The sequence below is a fragment of the Panonychus citri genome, unplaced genomic scaffold (genome assembly GCF_014898815.1).
Source record: "Panonychus citri isolate SS breed McGregor unplaced genomic scaffold, ASM1489881v1 Contig00101, whole genome shotgun sequence".
NCBI classification, from domain to species: Eukaryota; Metazoa; Arthropoda; class Arachnida; order Trombidiformes; family Tetranychidae; genus Panonychus; species Panonychus citri.
In genome coordinates this window covers 347,681-367,919 of record NW_026515506.1, presented here as the reverse complement: position 1 = coordinate 367,919, position 20,239 = coordinate 347,681, and the positions used below count along the sequence as shown (strand labels likewise).

The window sequence follows — 20,239 nt, the reverse complement described above, 5'->3', positions numbered from 1 at the left end:
AATTATCATTAACCATCTTGTGATTAAATCTTTTCCCAGCCAATTAGTGAGATTTAATTGGTTTTCCTTTGATCATCTTTCATTATAATCCTTTGGATCAAATTTACGATCATTATTGATAAATTGTCTCCATTTTAATTAGTTTTTTTTACATTAAATTGAAAATTAAAATTCTAATAACATAATAAGCTTGGTAATATTTAAATATTTATATTTATGGTTATTAAGTAGTGAGACTTTTGTGTTGATTGGTTTTTAATTTGTCTCATTTGTTGTTTTTACCTAATTTAAATGGTGTTGGTCAATTGTTACTTTTGGGATAATTTAATTTTTAGTTATCCATTTATGTAATTATTATTGTATTATGATTATTATATTTATAATTAGAATTAGAATTTTTGTTTGAACATTTGAACATGATTAGTTTTGTTTATCCTTCTTTGTATTTGTTTCTCAATTTTGTTTCACGAAATTTTCATCTCTTTTCTTGGTTAATTGTTCAGGTTACACATTTAGTACATTTTTGATCAAGAGTTCCAAGTGAAACCAATGCGGATCCAATTGCTAATCCAGTTTGACCTGGTGGGACGGTTGATGATCCACCGGAGGGTAAACGAAGTATTAATGATAAAACTGCTGCTTTATTCGTAGCACAAGGTTCTAGGGCAATAGGTGTTGGGTCACAGCGAGAAGGTAATATGGCGGAGGTGGAATTGGTGGTGGTGGTGGTGGTGGAGTTGGTGATGGCTGATGAATCCATCTCATTGTCTCTGTTTCGTTGTATCAACATTTCCTCTGAATCTTCATTGTTTAATTCAATTAGTATACTGGCAAAAGGTCGACTAGCTCGATGTTCCAATTCAAGGTAAAGTTGTTGACGACGACGATACATATCATAGCGTTGTTTTATTTTCCACATAACGGCGGCGATTATTAGAAGTGTTAAAAAGCAACTTGAAAAGGTAACGAAAAATTGTAACAGATCAAGTGTTCGATGTTGTGAGAATGATATTTGTAATAGTATGGGTGTTTGAAAATCGAATACGTTTACATAGAAAGTGGAATTGTCGTTACCAAATGCAGTATCTTCTCGACTAAAGCGAATCTTAAATGAGCCACATTCGAGTCTACTGTGTTTCCATGTTACCGTTGGTGATCCTACCGAGATATTTACTAATGCAAAAGATGAACAGGCAATAGTAAAATCAACATCAACATCGGGTTTTGCTGGAACATTCATAAAATTAATTCGAGTGAAATGTGAATCTTCCGGTTTCGACATGTTAAATGTGTACTGAAAATCAACCGATAAATTATAATAACAAGATCCACCGGGTTCAGTTGGATTACCATAATAGTGACTTGATTCATCACATTTATCACAATGATGACCAATGATTCCCTTGGTGGTACAATAACATTTACCCGATTCAGAATTACATTTTGATGAATGATTGTAACAGAAACACGGGCGACAAGTACCGCCGTTAACTGGATTACCATAATGACCTTCCATACATTTTTGACAATTAAGCCCTTCAGTTAAATCTTTACAATTCTCACAAACACTGGTCTCGGGTGTACAATGACTGTGACCATTACATTGACAATCAGGGCATGAGACAAAATGCCAACGTTTAGCGGGACAAGATTCGGGTATTCGAGGTGACATATAAGATCCTTCCATACATTTTCCAACCCCGGTGTTTGAACCATCTTCACACCAACCACACCTTGGATTATTTTGACAGGCATCACAAGTTTGAATATCTTCACAATTTAATCCGGAACAACGCCAAGGGTGAATTGTCCATTCCATACATTGGCCCATAGGGAAAACAGCGGCATAAGCATTTGATTCAATGCATCGTTGGGATGATGAACACCACATACATGGACCTCGAGTACAATTACTACAACTGGTTCGAGTGAAACAAGGATATTCGCAAATGGGCTGATAAGCGTCACTGATAATTGCACTTATCCAATCTCTTTCTGTGCTCCAAATTCCTATGCTAGTATTGGTGTTATTGTTGTTGGTACCATTAGTGGTTATGTTAACCACGGGAATTATGGTGGTAACGCTGGTGCTTGTTGGTGATGTTGTGCTGGAAAAACTTTCGATATATTTTTCAATTGGAGTTTTAGACTTTGATGAAACTGCATTGGTTAAAATTTCGTGATCACGATTGTAACGACATTTAACATCTCGAACCCAAACACAGTGTTCCTTTGTGTGACAATAATTACAATTGTCAAATTTATCACATTCCAATTCTTTACGTTTCAATGGATCACATTTACTAACATCGGTTATACTTTTTGAATTAAGTGATACTTTTTTACACTTCTCATGGCGACAAGAGTCACCACACCAAATACAATCATAACTGTTTTCTAAGCAGGTATGACAATGGGTCTGTTTTTGGCAAAGGTCATTGAAATGAGTTGTTGACCTTGGAGCACATCGGGTTACATTTTTAGATGGATATGGAAATGATGAGATATATTTTTGTTTTGAACAACCACTTCTATGAGGTTGATTGGGTGGACATTCACTGGGTGAGTATCGAAGTAAATTGTTTAACATAAGACTATTAAAACCGGCAAATATATACATCTGATCTTTATAATTAATTGCACTGTGACCAAAACGACCTGATCCTTGGACTGAGGGTTGATTTAATTGTAACCAATCATCACATTCAATATCATAGGCTAAAAATTGTACTGAGAAACATTTATCTCCGGTATTATCGTGAGTAGCATTGTGTCCATTTCCACCAAAGATATACATGTAACCATTAATGATAACGGAACTGTGAAGATATCGAGGTGATTGGCTAGGATTTAATAGTCTCCAACTTTTCTTATCAGGATGATAACTGTATAATAGATCAACAAGAATGGAATCAGTTAATGATGAATGGTAACCACCATGGACATAAATTAAATTGTTCTCCGGATAATAAACACTAGTGTGACCATAGCCTCCTTTAACATGAGCCCCATTGGTATTGACCACTGTCCAATTGTTACGTTTAAAATCATACTCTTGGACAGTATTTAGATAACCATAAATTGGATTATGACCAAATATAATTATCATCCGATCACCTATGACATTTGCTGTGTGTCCCATAACCGTTAAAGGTGCACAAAGTCCGTTAAGTCCAGATAAACAGCCACGATTATCATCAGATCGAAGTGCTGTCCAATGTTTACCATCATATCTCCAGAGTTCATTGACCACTTTAGTATTTTTAACTATTCCTCCAAACATATAAATGGCTCCATTGTAAGAGACAAGTGAATGGCCAAATCTTGGTGTTGGTCCTTTTTCAATGAAATCAATTGGGTCCCATTTTTTCAAATTGAGATCATAGCGAACAAAAAATTCACTTAATTCAGCTGATTTATCGAAAAATTCACCACCAATTATCCACATGGAATCATTAAGAACAACGGCCTGATGAAGTGCTCTTCCTTTAACAGAACCAATTGAATGAATTGTACTCCAATAGGCTTGAGATGAACTTTGACTACAATCATCACCAATAAAATCTAGTTCACAAATACAACGACGTTCAGATAATTCACATCTACCATGACCAGAACATTTATTGGGACAAATTGGTTTATCACAAGCGGCTCCATCTAAACCACCATTACATGTACATATACCATCAATACAAGCACCATTGTTTGAACAATTGTTTGGACATGAATTGTCACTATAAGATATTTTAAATCCACTCATATTGTAAGCAGTGTCGGAATAAAAGTAGAGGTAGGCTCGACCTGAAGTGGCGATGATCTCGGGAATTTCTTGAACATAAAAACCTTCCTTGATTAGAAGACCACTAAATGCTCCAATGAGAGGTGAAAAAATGGAATCACCATCAAATATATACAAATGATCCCAACTACACTCGGTTGCAAATTCATCAAACTTAAGACGAATCGTTGAATTAGGTTTACCTGGATCAATTAACCAGGTACATTGTAGATCGATAGCATAATTATCTTTACCATCAGTAATTTCACCAGAAGTTTCTTTTAAAATTGTCCGACCAGTGCACATATGACAAGCTGACCCTTGCCAACCTCGATCACATTGACATCGACCATCCTGACAGGTACCATGATAACAAAGTACATGATCACATGAGGATTTCCTTGGTCCTGGTGATAATGAATGACTGCTAACTAAAATAATTAATGTTAAACAAATTATCATCTGAATAACTAGATTAATGTAACGTCCATTTGACCATCTAACCACACCCGATGAAGGTAAAAGATTTGATTTTCTATTAGCATCATCACCAGAATGATTAGAATTAATATTTGAAGAGAAAGTTGAATTATTGAAACAAGATGAACCCAATGGACTTAAACAGGTAAATTCCTCATGTTTTTCATCGTCTGTGTCAATCTCTTCAACTTGTTGACATCGCAAATTTAAAGAGACTTTAGCTGAAGAGCTATAAGAAGCCATCACAGCCCTAGAAAGAATGAGGAGCAAAAAAGAAAACAAAAGATAAGTAAACATGGTACAAGGTAAAAGAAGAGCCACAAATTAAACAGTAAAGTTCAATTAAAACATTAGAATTAAAAAAAGAGCACAATCAACAGTTTAAAGAGAAGAGAAAAATAAAAATAAAAAGAGACCACAACTACACAAATAGATGAAGAAAATGTAAATACAAATCAAGTCATCAAAGAGAAGAGAAAACGAAAATTATGGAATGAATTTCATCAACTTACTTGGAAATTATTATTCCAATAGTTTCATGGATTATGTGAACGTGGAATTAAAAACATTCAGAAAATATAACAACAATAATTAATTGAAACAATTTAATAGATTAATTGTAAACACTGGATTAAAATTAAATCTTTTCATTCACTACAAAAGTGAAGCTTCAACATCTGGTCAACTGTTGTTCCAACGACACCAGATGTCGCCGCCTTTTCTTCAATGTTTTCATTTTTTTTTTTTTTTCTCAAATTAAAAGTGATTTAATTGTGGCTCTAATTGTTGATTTCAATTTAATCTACTTGACCAGTGTACCCGGTGAGTGTCAGTCAAATATGTCAGGTAATTAAGAGATTATCCTGTTGATTGAAAGATAATCAAGATAAATGAGTTGATGATTTTTTTGTTCTTTTCTACTCTGATTTTTAAAGAGGGAAGAGAAAGAGAGAGAGAGAGAGAGAGTAAGAGAATTGAGAGAAATTGTAATCGGTGAAAATGTTGAGAAAACAACATTTACACACAAAGAGGAGAGACAAATTTGGATAGGATGTTAATTAAATCAATTTAATCAACTGTGATTTTAAGAGATTAGTTAGTTTAATAGAATCTGTGTTATCAACTTGTTGTTGTTTAATTGTTACTTCTTTTCCCTTGTTCTCTATCTTTGTTTATATAATAAGAGTCTGGAAGATTTTATTTTATCTTCTATTCTCTTTTGCCTTTTTTTTCTATTTCATAGAAAACACTGTGGCCCTTCATCATCATTCAATTAAATTCTCTGCCCTTTCATGGTATCTAATTATCTTTAATCCATCTTCTTCTTCTTCTTCTTCTTGTGAATCTTTTTCTTTCTTTCATATTCTTTTTTATTCAAAGTGATTCTATTGAGATTTTTTTCTTTTTTTTCTCTCTCTCTCTACCCTTTTCTCTAAATATTAAAGGTATCCAATTGTGGCGTTGATGGTGTTACCAAAGGATTTTTACTAGTCTTTCTTTGTTTTCTGTGTCTTTTACGCTGTTGGTTTTATGTGGACCGTTTTTGATAGAAAATGACATCAAGATTGGATCGATTGTTTTTACTTCTTGACCAAGGAACAAGTAGTGTCACTCGTAAGGCTGCAGCTCAACAATTAGGTGAAGTTCAACGTTTACATCCACATGAGTTGAATAATTTACTTTCCAAGGTTCGAGGATATCTTCATAGTTCTTGCTGGGATACCCGAATTGCTGCCAGTCTTGCTATTGAAGCAATAATTAAACAAATACCAAAGTGGCTACCCAATGGTACTGACGAAGAGCCGGTTGATAATGTTGTACTTGATGGTTTTGGTGGTGAGGGTAGAATGAAATTAAACCTTTTCGATATAAATAAGGTAATTGAATATGGTCGTAATCTTCTTGCTTCAGAAGGAACCGAATATGATACAAACATGATCAATTGTGATAATTTATCTGCTGATAATTTAAGAGAAAAATTGTCCGCTCAAAGACAATTGTTAAATCAAAAATTGGGTCTTGATTTAAGTCAAAAGTTTAATTTAGGAATCAAATCAGATGATCTTGTTTCCAATGAAGATTTATCTAATATGCTTAACATGAAAATGGAAAATACCGGATCCGGTGTTGATGGAAACAAGATGAATACAAGTAATGATGTAAACAAAAGTAACCCGGATTCAAAGAAAATGGAAATATATAAGCTGTTGAATCTGAATAAAAGAAAGACCCTCGAAGATGGTGGCTCCTTCGATGATAATATGACCAATAATAGTTCTAGTAATTCCGGGATAAGCCAATTTACCGGTAAAAAAATAAAAATAGAATCTGATAAAATGGATGATCAAATCCAAAGTGAATCTAAAGTGATCGATTTAAATAATCTCAGTGAATGGCCTTTACAATCTTTCTGTGATGAGCTGATGAGTGACCTTTTCAATGCAAGTTGGGAGGTTCGTCATGGTGCTGCAACAGCGCTTAGAGAGATAATTAAAGTCCATGGTGTTTGCGGTGGAAGACCTTTAAATGCACCGAAAAGTCAAATGGATGCTCTTAATCAACTTTGGCTGGAAGATTTGACTCTACGATTAATTTGTGTTCTTGCATTGGATAAATTTGGTGACTTTGTCTCCGATCAAGTTGTCGCTCCGGTTCGTGAAACAGCCGCTCAAACATTAGGATCAATTTTCTACATCATGTCCAAAGAAAATGTTTTCTCAACTGTTGGAATCCTCTTACAACTTCTTGTTCGACCTGAATGGGAAACCCGTCATGGTGGACTTTTAGGACTTAAATATTTACTTGCCATTAGATCCGATTTAACCTTTGAACTGTTACCCAAAGTGTTTGACTCTATTTTTAATTGTCTTAAAGATAATGAAGATGATGTTTCCGCTGTTTCTGCGGCCGCTTTGGTACCAGTTCGTGACTCATTATTAGAAACCTTACCTGACAAAGTTCCCATAATCATCGATTTTCTTTGGGATGCTCTTCTGGAAATAGATGATTTAACTTCTTCAACTAGTGATATCCTTAAGCTTTTATCTTCTCTTTTAATTAAATATCATCATCATGATCAGAAGCGACTTCGAGAATTGGTTCCACGACTTTGGCCCTTTCTTGTACACAATCTTCCTTCTGTTCGTAAATCAGTCATCGAATCACTTCTAGTACTAATATCATCTGATTTAACCTGGGCTGATGTTGAAATTATCTCAGAATCTCTTCGTCTATTGTATCAACGATGTTTAACCGATAGTAATCCTGAAATACTTGATCTTCTTTATGATTGTTGGTCAAAATTTATCAAAAGGTGTTCAATCAATGACATTCTATCAGCTACAACTCCCTATTTGGCTGGATGGATTTGCTTGATGATGCATCCAGCCAAAAATGCAATCGATTCCAAAGTGAGTCCAGTTTGGTTTGTCCCCAAGCGACGATTATATCACAATTACAACGATAATAATCAAAAAGTAAAATACTCAGACAATGGTATAAATATTGAAACAGAGAAACAATATTTAGGAGGATCTGAATCAATTAACGATCCTTTACCTAAACGAGAGCGATTTGTAATTCGAGCTCGTCTTTCGGCTGCCAAATTTATTGGACTTTTAGCTGAATACATGTACCGTGTTGTTGTACCCAAATCACCAAGTCCCTCTGAGTGTTTCACCAATTTACTACTTTTCCATCTCAACTCTAAATCAGCAATTCAACGAACCTGCGTCGCCTGGATAATCAAAGAATGGTCTGGTGCCCATGAAACTTCAACCAACGAATCGACAAACAACAATTTACCTCAACCTGTGATCGATAAATGTTTAGAATGTCTTAAAGAAACAGTTTATTATGATGAAATTACTCTCTCATTTAATAGGCTTCAACATGACGCCCGTGATTTCATTAGTACACTTAAATATAATAAACTAACCATTGACGAAGAAATTTATAAGCCAGGAGGCCTTTTAACTATCCAACAACTGAGTGAATTGGTTTCAACAGTTTATCAATCATCCATTGATTCATCTAAAGTTAAATTGAAACCATCAATCCTCGAATCACTTGAAGAACGTCGTAAAACTATTGCAACATCTCTCGAAGAGTTAACTCGTTATCAGAATTCACTTTCAATGATGGTCACCTCAGCTCTGTCCAGTTGTATAATCTCATGGAAAATTTTACCTGATAAACTTAATCCAGTTGTTCGTCCATTGATGGATTCAATTAAAAGAGAGCCCAATGAGCAATTACAAAAAGCATCAGCAAATCATTTAACCCTTTTACTTGACCTTTGTATGTCTCAGGATAAATTATCAGAAAACTCAACCTCACCCGTGGCCAAAATAATTAAAAATTTGGTTACCTTTCTCTGTTCTGATCTTAATTATACTCCCAACCTATCAAATCCAGTGTTAACTAATTTATCATCAACCTTTTCAAGTGCCACCGTTAACAACAGTGGCTCATGTTCACCTTCAACTCCATCGACGCCCGGAACCCCTGACCTGTCCAATGGTATTCTAACTTTGAGTAATATGTGTAAACAAGCTGAAAGATATAATCTTAAGAGATTAAATTCATCAAATTCATTTAAGAAAAGCACCGAAAACACCGATGATGATGCAACTCCAGCCAATCCACTTGAAGATAATGATAAGATTAATGAGCTTATCCGACGAGGTGCATCTTTCGCTTTAACACAAATAGTTCGGCATTTTGGTGATCAACTGCCTGATCGATTACCACAATTATGGGACTACATTATCAATCTTCAAACTTTGGTGACCGAAGCAAATGAAAGGGTTGATGTTAACAAGGCTCAGGAATTGATTCAATGTTTACAAGTACTTGAAATAGTTGCTCCTTACATACATGTTAACCTTTACCCTAATTTACGTCAACTTTTACCTAAATTATGCTCTTGTTTGGAAAATTATTTCTATGCTGTTCGTCACCTTTCCGCTCGTTGTATCGGTGTTTTTAGTACCGTTATAACCTCGGAGACAATGGATCATGTTCTCGGTACAGTGTTGGATATGCTTGGTTCTAGTGATTCTGAGCTTCGTCGTCAAGGAGCCGTTGAAGCCATTTACTGTGTTATCGATAAACTTGGTATTTCAATTGTTCCATTTATCGTTCTCCTCATAATTCCCATGTTAGGACGAATGAGTGATCAAAATGACCAAGTTCGTCTTCTTTCTACTCATTGTTTCGCCCAATTGGTTCAATTGATGCCTTTAGATGATAGTAAAAGTGACAAAGTTCCCATTAAATTGGAATTACTTGAGAAAAAGAATCACGAGTCACGTTTTCTAGAGCAATTAATGAATCCTAAAAAGATGGAAAATTTCAAAATTCCAGTTCCCGTTAATGCTGAACTACGATCATACCAACAAGAAGGTGTCAACTGGTTGTCATTCCTTAATCGTTATAAATTACATGGGATACTTTGTGATGAGATGGGTTTAGGTAAAACACTTATGTCGATTTGTATTTTAGCCTCAGATCATTTCATGAGATCAGAGAAATACAAACAAACCAAGGCACCCGATTCAAAGCCCTTACCCTCTCTGGTCGTTTGTCCACCAACATTAACTGGTCATTGGGTTTATGAGGTTGAAAAGTTTGTCGACTCAACGTATCTTCATCCTCTACATTACACTGGACCACCAATTGAACGAAACAAATTGCGGAATCGATTGAAAAATTTAAACACTAGAAAACCTTACAATCTAGTTATCGCCTCGTATGATATCGTTCGCAATGATATTGATTTTTTCTCATCTATTTACTGGAATTATTGTATTCTTGATGAAGGTCACATAATTAAGAATGGTAAAACTAAATTATCAAAAGCCATTAAATCACTTAATGCCAACCATAGACTCATTTTGACCGGAACACCGATACAGAATAATGTTCTCGAACTATGGTCACTATTTGATTTTCTAATTCCCGGTTTTCTTGGTACCGAAAGACAATTTGCTATTCGTTACTCAAAACCAATTCTCCAAAGTCGAGATGCTAAATCATCATCAAAAGAACAAGAATCCGGTGTGTTAGCAATGGAATCACTTCACCGTCAATCTTTACCTTTTATCCTTCGTCGTATGAAAGAAGATGTACTCAAAGATTTGCCACCGAAAATAATGCAAGACTATTACTGCGAATTGAGTACACTGCAATCACAGTTATACGAAGATTTTGCCAAAAGTCGTGCCCGTGCAAGTCTCGAGAATTCAGTTCACAAACTTGAAGGTTCTAATCCAGTGGTCAGCGGAGGAAGCGGTAAATCAACCGACTCACAAGGATCTTCAGCTCACATCTTTCAAGCTCTTCAATATCTTCGTAAAGTTTGTAATCATCCGAAACTTGTTCTTACCCCTCAACATCCACAATATGAATCGATAATTTATCGATTAAAAGAGCAAAATTCATCTCTAAATGATGTTAATCACGCTGCTAAATTGTGTGCACTTAAACAACTTCTCCTTGATTGTGGTATCGGGACAACTTCTAGTTCATCTAGTTTAATGGGAGGAACTCAACCCGTTGTTAATCAACATCGAGCTCTAATTTTCTGTCAACTCAAAGGGATGCTCGATATCGTTGAAAATGATTTACTCAAAACTAACATGCCTTCAGTTAGTTACTTACGTTTAGACGGTAGTATCCCACCGGGTTCACGACAATCAGTTGTTTTCCAATTTAATAATGATCCATCAATTGATGTGCTACTTTTAACAACACAGGTAAATTGCAATCAACACAATCGACATTATTTCTTTTACTTATTATTATTATTATTATTATTATTAAAATTCTCCCCTCAGGTCGGTGGTCTTGGTCTTAATTTAACTGGAGCCGATACCGTGATTTTTGTTGAACATGATTGGAATCCAATGAAAGACCTTCAAGCCATGGATCGAGCTCATCGAATTGGACAGAAAAAAGTTGTCAATGTTTACAGGTAAAAAATTTCTTCCAAAATCATCTTTTCTGTATTTAAATTGTAATTCTAATGGTTTGTTGTTTGTTACAGATTAATTACTAAAGGAACACTAGAGGAGAAAATCATGGGTTTACAGAAATTTAAAATGACCATTGCTAATACTGTGATTAGTTCAGATAATTCTCAACTTCAAACAATGGGCACTGACCAGTTGCTTGACCTTTTCTGTTTGGATAATAAAAGTGGACCAGAAAATAAGGATTCGTCTGGTGATTCAAAGACGTCGGGAGTTAAATCGGTATTGGAAAATTTACCTGAACTTTGGGATACTAATCAATACGAAAATGAATATGATTTAAGTAACTTCATTGAATCACTAAGATCATGATATTAATTATCAAGTTTTCATTTCACATTTCATCAATTCATCTCCCAATCAATCCATCAATCATCATTAAATCATCATCACAGTTAACACAAAGAGAGAAAGAGAGGATTCTTAAGTTATGAAATAGATTCAAATCATCTGAAGGAAATGGAAATCAAATAACAAAAGGAGAAACAGCTGATTGAAATTGAATTTTTTTTTCTATTTTCAATTCTAAAAATTCAACCAAACGAAATGTGTGTAAAAAATGCTAATCAAAAACACTTTTAAATCTCCAACATTTAAAGACAAGTTAATGAGGTGAAACATTGTTTTCTTTTCTAAGTCTGTAAAGAATCATCTATTTATTTTTTATTAATATTAAAAAAAAGAGAAATTGAAAATTGATTTGGATTCACACTCGAAATTAAAATCGATACTAAACTCATATTATTCATGGTTTTGCTATGGAATCACTAGAAAGACAAATTCTTGATTTAAGGATCACAATTAAATCACATCTTGAAGTTGTGATATTTTCACAATAATGATCACATTTATTTGATTAGAATTGTGAATGTTTATGCTTTTTTTTGTCTATGGCAAAAGTAAAACAAAGATGATTGTTTTTGTCTACAAGTTTGATTAGTTTGGATCATCACAAATCTTAAAGGTCAATTACATGATTATGTTTATTGGTCTTCAGTTGTTAAAATACCTGAGAAGTTGAAAAAAAAGGTAAAAATCAGGGATTAAATTCAATTTAAATGTATCGTTTAAATTGTTAACTCACTTGGAAAATATTCTGCACCAATTAAATTACACAAATTAACTAAAGGTTGATTTTCTCTAACTAATATTGCCAACGAATCGTCAGGAAGAGCAGTTGTTAATATCGCAGAGATGTGGCCAAAAATGAGAGCATCAAGTTCAGTTGGCCTAAAAATCAACAAATTACAAAATATCATTAATCATTAAATTAGCTACATAATAATCAACTAACTATCACTTACTTATTCCCAAAGAAATATGGACCAATTAAAATTTCAGATAATTTTGTGAATACCTTTTCCACTGATTTAGTTGCCTGCAAGTCAAGAATAAAAGAAATCAATTATAAATTGTATCATTTAAGATTCGCTTTTAATTAATTCAATTGATCCAAATTACCTGCTCAATGTCTGTGATTTTTTGTAGCTTCAATTTTTTAGTTATATTCCTTTTTTTCATCATATAAAGAATTGAATTCAAAGGCCATGAATAAACAGAGGTACATCTTGGATAAGTATACTAGAAGAATTGAGAAACAATTTAGTAAATTTGTCAATTGGAAATGAAATCAAATTGATTGTTATTACATACGATTCAATATCTTACCTCTTGGGTCACTTTGTCATGGCACCAGGTAAAATATAACTATTTGAGAAAAGGAATCATTTGATTTATATTATTTTGTTTGGTAGAAAAGGTTAATTTTGACAGGAGAATAGAATTACCTCTGAATTAGTTAATTCTAATTGGAAATAGTTCATATAAACTCTACAATCTCTTTGTTTCTGTTCATCCAAATGACTTGAAAGAGAAATATTTTTCGATTTAAAGAAATCAACGATATTTTCCATTCCAGCAACAAGTTCATTTCCACATTTAATGAAAGGTACATCACCTAGAATCAGTTAAATTATGAGAATAATTAAATTAATTGTAAATATATAAATAGAATCAGGAAATTGTTTGAAAAAGATTAATCTTATTTACCATTTGGTGACATATACTCAGTGTTGGCTCGTTCTTCAGTTGTTGAATGAATATCACACATCTTAAGGAAAATTTCAGCAGCAATACAATTAGCTCTTTCATTAAGAAGAATTTGTTCTGTGAAAATTAAAATGATTGTTTAATTAACTGAAGGTTTGATTAGTTATTTAAGTGATACTTTACCTCCTGCAGGGGTAAACATGGTAACACCAAGTGACCATAATTCTGAATCTGTGACAAACATTCAACAAAGAAAATACAAAATTACTTATGAATTAAAATAGAATTTTAAATTTTACTTACCTTCTTTTTGATCCATAATTATTTTGATTAATAAACTGATAATAAGAGAAAACAATTAAAAAACGAAAATTAGAAATTGAAATTTTTATAGAGAAGAAAAAATCAATTCAAATTGGAGTAAAACATAATCAATATTGGAAATACCTTGAACCCTAGAAAATTAATGTAAATAAATAAACGAAAAATGTAATTACGTAACCAATTTCACTAATGAATCAACTAATTAATCAGTAAATTAAACAATTATGATCAAGAATTGAATATAAACAAACAGAGTTTAACATTGAACTCAAGGAAAAGTCTAAGGACATCAAGTCTATTTTAACAACTAATTTGGTGAAAATAATCTTACCTTTAAACTAATTAATTCCAATTGTAAATGGAAATTAAAGTTGAACTTAAACCTTAAATTCAATTGATTTAGGTGAAATTTATAATTTGCGAAAAGTTTAAGGTTAATTGTTCTCGTAACAAGTAACAATTAAATGGAAACAATTTCATTTCAATCAGTTGTTTTCTAAAATTTTCTTTTCTATTCCACCAGGTAGCGCTGGTTGACTTTTCTATTTTTTCTTTTAGTTTTTGTTTACATTTTGGTCTTTTTGTTTAAATGTTTAAGGTAAATTGTGTCACAAGTTACTAATTCAGAACCTGTCTTACTCTATTAATTAATGTGCTTCTCAAATTTTAAAGGCTTATAATTCTTTAATTGGTGGTGACGATTAACAAATGGGTCGCAATTCAGGCAGCTCGTCGAAATCAATTCCCACTCCGCCACCGCCACCGCCGCCACCGCCTCCGCTTCCTGGTTCTTTGGGTGGAAATTCATGGAAAACTGTTCAACCTTTAGCCTCAGGTATTTCTGCGGTTTCCTTACGACCCAGTAAACCAACAATTCAAGCTAAAAATAGTGCTCCAACTAGTGGGCCTTTCAGATTACCACCAGCAACTTCAACGGTATCTAAAAAAATTCGTCCACCTTTACCTCCATCTTCATCTCAATCTTTTCTTCATAATCAACAACAACAACAACAACAACAACAACATCCTCATCATCATCACCATTCTGCACCACCGCCGCCGCCTTCAAGTAATTCAATAAGATCTGTCCCTCCACTTGTAACTGGACACTCAAATGTTTCAACCAAACCAAGATCAACTTCTCAGGGTAGAAACAGTGTCACCAATATTTCATCCGCTCCTTTTAGGTTACCACCACCAGCTTCAACTTTACCTAGGAAAATACGTCCACCTTTACCTCCACCACCACCACCACCATCAGTACCACCATCCGGATTTTCCAACAACACTGGAAAATTTATTCCACCGCCACCACCATCCTTAGCTCTTTCAAATAGTTTTAAGAAACCTGCCATTCCACCTAAGAAAAATTATCAAAACGATTCAAATAATTCATTTAATCGTTCATTTAATTCATTACCAACCAATTTGGAATCTCGTTTTAGACACATTTTCAAAGATCTTCACACTTTACCCGCTCCAGAGCCTTTTCTCAGTACTCGAAAACATTATCCAAGTGAAAGTAAGTCACATAACAGTTATGAAATCATCTAATCAATCAAATTGATTTCATCAATTGTTTTCTATTCAACAATATTAATTTGTTTTCTTTTATTCTCCCAAACAGGAAAACCTCGAGGTCCAGCTCCACCGATACCGTCTCGATCAACGTCAATCACCAGTGTGAATCATAATTATTACAACGATTCAACTCGATACAATTCAACACCAATGATCCACGTTCAGCTTGAACATCAAGCCTTAGGTGTTAATTATCCAAGATATTGACCAGAAATCTAAATTTCTCTGAAAGTTATTTAATTTGGTGATAAATCTAACCCAATTTACCACCAAATTATCAATTTTTCTTCTCGTCCCTTTTTCATATTGGCATTGACTAATTAACAAACGATAACTTGGACTACTTAGGAATCCATAATTTAGCTACTAATTGTTTTTTAACCGAATGTTTTTTTCTCGTTTTCCATATCGGCGAGGGGGTAACATTGGAAAAGATTTCGATATAAATATATTATATTGCAATAAATTGCTGTTAATTAACAAAGTGAATAACTGATCTGTTAAACAGGTACCAAAGAGTAATTTAACAAATTGTATTTAAATCACTTTTCTATTGGTAATATCTACACACATTCACAACATTTTAACAATTAACATGTGAATGAACTAATCAAAAAAAAATGTTTCTCTTCCAATGAAGATTTTAATATTTATGAAAAAGAACTTAATTAATGAGGTAATTAAATATTGTCTTCTTTTTTTTTCTTTTTCTCCTAATTCTATAAGGAATCAACTATCTATTGTTAATCAATTCGAAACAAAAAAATCGATAATCTTTCAGTAATCATAATAATAATTTTCTCCCATGGAGATGAAATTGTTGGAATTTCTAATTAGCAGAAAATTATTTCTTTTCACAGGAATTTGAGTCTTACCGATTTTTGATTTCTTTTTTTTTCAATCAATTTAATTATTTGCATCAATTTTTCTTTTTTTGTTTCTTGTTTACAAAGTGACATTTTCTTTTTGCTACTCATGAGTAACAATCAATTTATTGTCTCGGCTCATGTTCATCCGAGTTTTAATCCGATGAAAATTGGATCAAGAGGCTCTTCTAGTTCGGAAAATAGGCTAGCGAAACTGCTCGAACCTCCGGACAAACTTGTGGTTCCTTCTTTTCACAGAAATAAACAGTTGGATTATCAATATCTCTCTCTCTCTCTCTCTCGCTCTTTGGACTAACGATTAAAACAAATTCCAAACAAGTTTGAATTTGGCGCTCGAGTGAAGCTCCGCCTTTTCTTCTTTTCCTGGAGCCATGAAAGAGAAACTGAAGCTCCGCCTTAGAGATTAAGATTTACGTCACTTGCTAGTCCTTTTCATTGAATTTAATTCATCTCTAATACTGAATTTAATTAACAATCAGTAATCAAGGATCTGATTCCACCTTTTTGATTGTTTAGACAAATTGTTCTTTTTTTCTTCAATTGTTTTCATTCCGTTAATCATCATCATCTTGATCATATTTCTTTTCTTTTCCTTCTTCTTCTCCTCCTCATCCTCATCCCCATCATCCTTATCCTTCTCAACCTTTATATCCTTTTTGTTTCTCTGGTGTTTTTTTAATGAATTTCGGTTTTCTGCTTAATCCATCGCAACACCGACAATTTAATCTTTACCATCATCTTCAGGTTAACAGGTAACCGGCAGGTAAAACATTAACTTTCATTGCTTTTCTATTATTCTTTCTACTTCATGTTACTCATCTCATCTCATTCTCTATATCTTTTGTTTGTATTTTTCCATCTCTTTCTCTTCTCTTTCTCTTCTCTCTCTTTTCTCTCTTTTCTCTTTACCCATTTTGTTATTCCCAGAGCAAAATCTGTTATAACTTCTTCTTTCTCTCTCTCTTCTTTCTTTCTATTCTTCTCTCTTTGTCTTTATTACCTTTTAATTGATCCACCTTGATTAATTATATTGTCTCTATCTCTCGATTAGTCTACACTGTCCACATCTAATTTTTCTTTGGAGTTTATTAGTGATCAATGAGATTATCCAGAGAGATAAATATGTAAATATAATTTCCATTCTCTATTCTTTTCAATTGAATGTCTATTTTTTTGATCTGCTGGTTTACTCAATCTTCTTACCTCTCTAGTTGTCTTTCTTTTTCTCTGTCTTTTTTTCTTTCCTCTGGATGATTGTGTCTTTTTTCTCTTTTTAACCATTTTATTCTCTTACTCTGTCTTTCTTTTTTTTTGTTTCTCTGTCCTACTAACTCTCTCTCTCTCTCTCTCTCTCTCTCTCTCTCATTCTCTTGCTCGTTCTCTTCATCCTCTCCTGTGAAGCTGAATTGAATATTTTTACAACCAGATTAATGTTGCTGATATATTTCAATTAAGATTTTATTTAAATTGTTTCTTTTTTTCCCTTTCTTTTGTTTATTTTCTATCTCCACCAAGTATTCTGGAATATATACTCTGAATGATCTCTATGAAATTCGTACCAACAGTATACCTGTACCCGCTTTAAAGCTCATATTGTTAACAAAGTGTTCACTCATTCTTGGAAATATACTCTCATTATTGGACAGCAACACTTTGTCCTTCCAGATCGGAGTATTTAAAAAAAAATACTTCTTGTTTTCCGTTTTCCATTTATTGAGAAACACAAAGCTTTAAGAGTGATATCATTAGTTAAATTACCTTCAAATTAATTTATTGTGAACATTACAAAAGAAGCTAAAAGAAAACAAATAAGTCTATTATCCTAAAAGGACCCGTGAATTTTTGGACTAAACAAATTTAATTTATTAAGTAAGATTTTTACTCTACCTTTATCCAATTGCTTTCTCTTTTACTAAATTATGTTTTTATTTTGCTTTCTATCTCTATATCTCTCTATCATTCTTTTCCTTTCCCCTTCTTTAGTTATCGATTATTTTTTTTCACATTTACCTACACGGACATAGAAGTTATTAAAATGGCAACTACAGTTGTTGATCCAAATAAACCACTCGATGGCCCCTCTGTAACCCTTACCATACGTTTAATAATGCAAGGTAAGGAAGTTGGCAGTATAATTGGTAAAAAAGGTGATAATATAAAAAAATTTCGTGAGGAAAGTGGTGCCAAAATCAACATATCAGATGGTTCCTGTCCAGAAAGAATTGTAACTGTAACCGGATCTACTGAGAGCATCCTAAAGGCTTTCTCTTTGATTGGTAGAAAATTTGAAGAGATGCATGAACCCTGGAAAGATGGTCAAAGTGGAACAAATTCTGTTACCCTTCGTTTAATAGTTCCAGCCTGTCAATGTGGATCTTTAATTGGTAAAGGAGGTTCAAAGATAAAAGAGATCAGAGAAATAACTGGAGCTAGTATTCAAGTAGCTAGTGAAATGTTACCCAATTCAACAGAGAGGACAGTTACCATCTCTGGAAGTTCTGACTCAATAACCAAATGTATCTATCAAATTTGCTGTGTTTTGATGGAATCACCGGCTAAAGGTGCAACAATACCTTATCGACCTAAACCAGCCATGGCACAGCTTTTCTTTGCTGGTGGTCAAGCATACACTCTACAAGGTCAATACACAATGCCTCATCCAGATCTGACTGAATTACAACATGATGCACTTCAACAGCATCCACTTATATCAGGTCATAATGTCGGTGCTGTGAATCCACAAGCGCTCGCTACTCTAACCGCAACAAGTTCAATTCGACCTGTAACTGCAACCACCGAAATGGCGATACCAAATCATCTAATTGGCTGTATAATTGGTAAAGGAGGGGCGAAAATCAATGAGATTAGACAGCTTTCCGGAGCTTCAATTAAAATATCTAATACAGAAGAAGGTTCCAAAGAAAGAACTGTTAGCATAACCGGTACACCTGAATCAATCAATTTGGCCCAATACCTCATTAATTCCAGGTGAGTTAACTGATCAACCCGATCGATTTACTCGGTCGAGTAGGTCTTTTCTCTCCTTTATCTCTATCTGTCTATCTGTCTCTCTCTCTTCTTTCTTTCTCTTTCTCTCTTTTCATACACTCACTCTGATCCCTTTCCTTTTCTCGATCCTGGTATCAAAACCTCAAATCAATTTATTAAATCAAAATACATTCTCCGTAAATCAAAATCTCTTTTCCAATATGTTCCCACCATTCTGTCAACTGTTTTTCAACAACAGCATGGAACTGCATCAAAACCTGACCCTAGATCCATCCTCTAATCCTACGATGAACCCACAATCAACCGCAGCTTCAACCCTCACCACCAATCCAATGGCATATCCCCTAACGCAACTGGTGGGACCGTCTCCACTGGCTTTGGCTGTTACCCCAAATGCTGCAAACCTTTATGACCTCAACAACTTCTCAAGTCAAACATCTCGTATGAAACCTATGAAATTAAAAGCTGGAACTCAAGGGATGACAACTACACCCGGTATTGAGACCAAAGCTGATCGAAAATTCGCTCCCTATTAAGCCCAAAAACACACACATACACACACACAGAAACACCATATTATTCACTCCTTATAATGATAACCTTTTTTTCTCTCTATCTATCTATTCGACTCTTTCGAGATTCAAGCTGAAAATTCCGAGTGATTTATGTGAATAATGATGAGATTGCGAGTGCGGGTAAGAGTGTGTGCGAGAATCCAGAAATCAGAAAGACAAATTTAACTAATGTAACAGTAGCATAAAACTAAATGAATATTTACAAATGCGCTTTTGTATTGAGAACGAAAAAAAACATGCTAAATGATTTACCACCCAATTAACGGTTTTCATGCTAATATCTTTTCTTTCAGGATCGGAACATTTCCAACCATTTGATAAATTCAACACTTAATTCAATCAGTATTGGTAAAAATATGAAAGAAAAAAACTCTTTTTAAAAGAGTGCGAAAGAGAGACAAGTGAGAGATAGAGCCAATTCTAATTGGTCATGAATATCATTCGAAAAGGTAAAACTATTATCAACTATCAGTTCCGAGACTCTTGAATTACACATTAGTTATAAACTAATAATCAAATTGT

General features: G+C 33.8%; 5 protein-coding genes across 11 annotated transcripts; 3 read left to right on the top strand and 2 right to left on the bottom strand.

Annotated features, from left to right (window-relative positions):
• Positions 1-109: 109 nt before the first annotated feature.
• Positions 110-4,922, bottom strand: LOC128388711 (attractin-like protein 1). Its single transcript, XM_053348151.1, has 2 exons — positions 4,771-4,922; positions 110-4,508 (listed from the first exon to the last, which is right to left on the bottom strand). Exon 2 carries the CDS (start codon positions 4,499-4,501, stop codon positions 500-502), a length of 4,002 nt encoding a protein of 1,333 aa, XP_053204126.1. The 5' UTR covers positions 4,502-4,508; positions 4,771-4,922; the 3' UTR covers positions 110-499.
• A 50-nt stretch (positions 4,923-4,972) lies between these two features.
• Positions 4,973-11,987, top strand: LOC128388710 (TATA-binding protein-associated factor 172-like). 4 transcript variants are annotated; one of them, XM_053348148.1, is made up of 5 exons: positions 5,002-5,104; positions 5,502-5,553; positions 5,704-11,016; positions 11,098-11,234; positions 11,307-11,987. In XM_053348148.1, exons 3-5 carry the CDS (start codon positions 5,812-5,814, stop codon positions 11,602-11,604), a joined length of 5,640 nt encoding a protein of 1,879 aa, XP_053204123.1. In that variant the 5' UTR covers positions 5,002-5,104; positions 5,502-5,553; positions 5,704-5,811; the 3' UTR covers positions 11,605-11,987. The 4 variants fall into 4 exon arrangements, with proteins under 4 accessions (XP_053204124.1, XP_053204125.1, XP_053204123.1 ...); XM_053348149.1 differs by lacking the exon at positions 5,502-5,553 and having other exon boundaries at positions 4,973-5,104; XM_053348150.1 differs by lacking the exon at positions 5,502-5,553 and having other exon boundaries at positions 4,975-5,080.
• Positions 11,988-12,072: 85 nt separating this feature from the next.
• On the bottom strand, positions 12,073-14,150 carry LOC128388725 (metaxin-2-like). 2 transcript variants are annotated; one of them, XM_053348178.1, is made up of 10 exons: positions 13,997-14,150; positions 13,645-13,679; positions 13,525-13,572; positions 13,342-13,458; positions 13,080-13,249; positions 12,961-12,999; positions 12,754-12,873; positions 12,597-12,670; positions 12,377-12,522; positions 12,073-12,301 (listed from the first exon to the last, which is right to left on the bottom strand). In XM_053348178.1, the coding sequence occupies exons 2-10, from the start codon at positions 13,658-13,660 to the stop codon at positions 12,276-12,278; spliced, it is 756 nt and encodes a 251-aa protein (XP_053204153.1). In that variant the 5' UTR covers positions 13,661-13,679; positions 13,997-14,150; the 3' UTR covers positions 12,073-12,275. The 2 variants fall into 2 exon arrangements, with proteins under 2 accessions (XP_053204153.1, XP_053204152.1); XM_053348177.1 differs by lacking the exon at positions 13,997-14,150 and adding an exon at positions 13,789-13,948.
• Positions 14,151-14,233: 83 nt separating this feature from the next.
• Positions 14,234-15,963, top strand: LOC128388724 (uncharacterized). The gene is made up of 2 exons (XM_053348176.1): positions 14,234-15,187; positions 15,293-15,963. The coding sequence occupies exons 1-2, from the start codon at positions 14,374-14,376 to the stop codon at positions 15,451-15,453; spliced, it is 975 nt and encodes a 324-aa protein (XP_053204151.1). The 5' UTR covers positions 14,234-14,373; the 3' UTR covers positions 15,454-15,963.
• Positions 15,964-16,548: 585 nt separating this feature from the next.
• On the top strand, positions 16,549-19,976 carry LOC128388719 (poly(rC)-binding protein 3-like). Of its 3 annotated transcripts, XM_053348170.1 has the most exons (5): positions 16,549-16,896; positions 17,185-17,257; positions 17,649-18,002; positions 18,117-19,121; positions 19,381-19,976. In XM_053348170.1, exons 4-5 carry the CDS (start codon positions 18,169-18,171, stop codon positions 19,676-19,678), a joined length of 1,251 nt encoding a protein of 416 aa, XP_053204145.1. In that variant the 5' UTR covers positions 16,549-16,896; positions 17,185-17,257; positions 17,649-18,002; positions 18,117-18,168; the 3' UTR covers positions 19,679-19,976. The 3 variants fall into 3 exon arrangements, with proteins under 3 accessions (XP_053204145.1, XP_053204146.1, XP_053204144.1); XM_053348171.1 differs by lacking the exon at positions 17,185-17,257 and having other exon boundaries at positions 16,549-16,885; XM_053348169.1 differs by lacking the exon at positions 17,185-17,257.
• Positions 19,977-20,239: the final 263 nt, after the last annotated feature.

Bases quoted from the DNA above. Each gene is read 5' to 3' on its own strand.
- LOC128388724 (XM_053348176.1), top strand. From the start codon at position 14,374: ATGGGTCGCAATTCAGGCAGCTCGTCGAAATCAATTCCCACTCCGCCA. The intron at 15,188-15,292 runs GTAAGTCACATA...TCTCCCAAACAG, and splicing joins AAAACATTATCCAAGTGAAA to GAAAACCTCGAGGTCCAGCT.
- LOC128388711 (XM_053348151.1), bottom strand. From the start codon at position 4,501: ATGGCTTCTTATAGCTCTTCAGCTAAAGTCTCTTTAAATTTGCGATGT.
- LOC128388719 (XM_053348171.1), top strand. From the start codon at position 18,169: ATGGCAACTACAGTTGTTGATCCAAATAAACCACTCGATGGCCCCTCT. The intron at 19,122-19,380 runs GTGAGTTAACTG...TTTCAACAACAG, and splicing joins CAATACCTCATTAATTCCAG to CATGGAACTGCATCAAAACC.
- LOC128388725 (XM_053348178.1), bottom strand. The intron at 12,874-12,960 runs GTAAGATATTGA...CAATTCTTCTAG, and splicing joins ATGACAAAGTGACCCAAGAG to TATACTTATCCAAGATGTAC. The intron at 12,671-12,753 runs GTAATTTGGATC...CTTGACTTGCAG, and splicing joins AAATCACAGACATTGAGCAG to GCAACTAAATCAGTGGAAAA.
- LOC128388710 (XM_053348149.1), top strand. From the start codon at position 5,812: ATGACATCAAGATTGGATCGATTGTTTTTACTTCTTGACCAAGGAACA. The intron at 11,017-11,097 runs GTAAATTGCAAT...TTCTCCCCTCAG, and splicing joins TGCTACTTTTAACAACACAG to GTCGGTGGTCTTGGTCTTAA. The intron at 11,235-11,306 runs GTAAAAAATTTC...TGTTTGTTACAG, and splicing joins AAAGTTGTCAATGTTTACAG to ATTAATTACTAAAGGAACAC.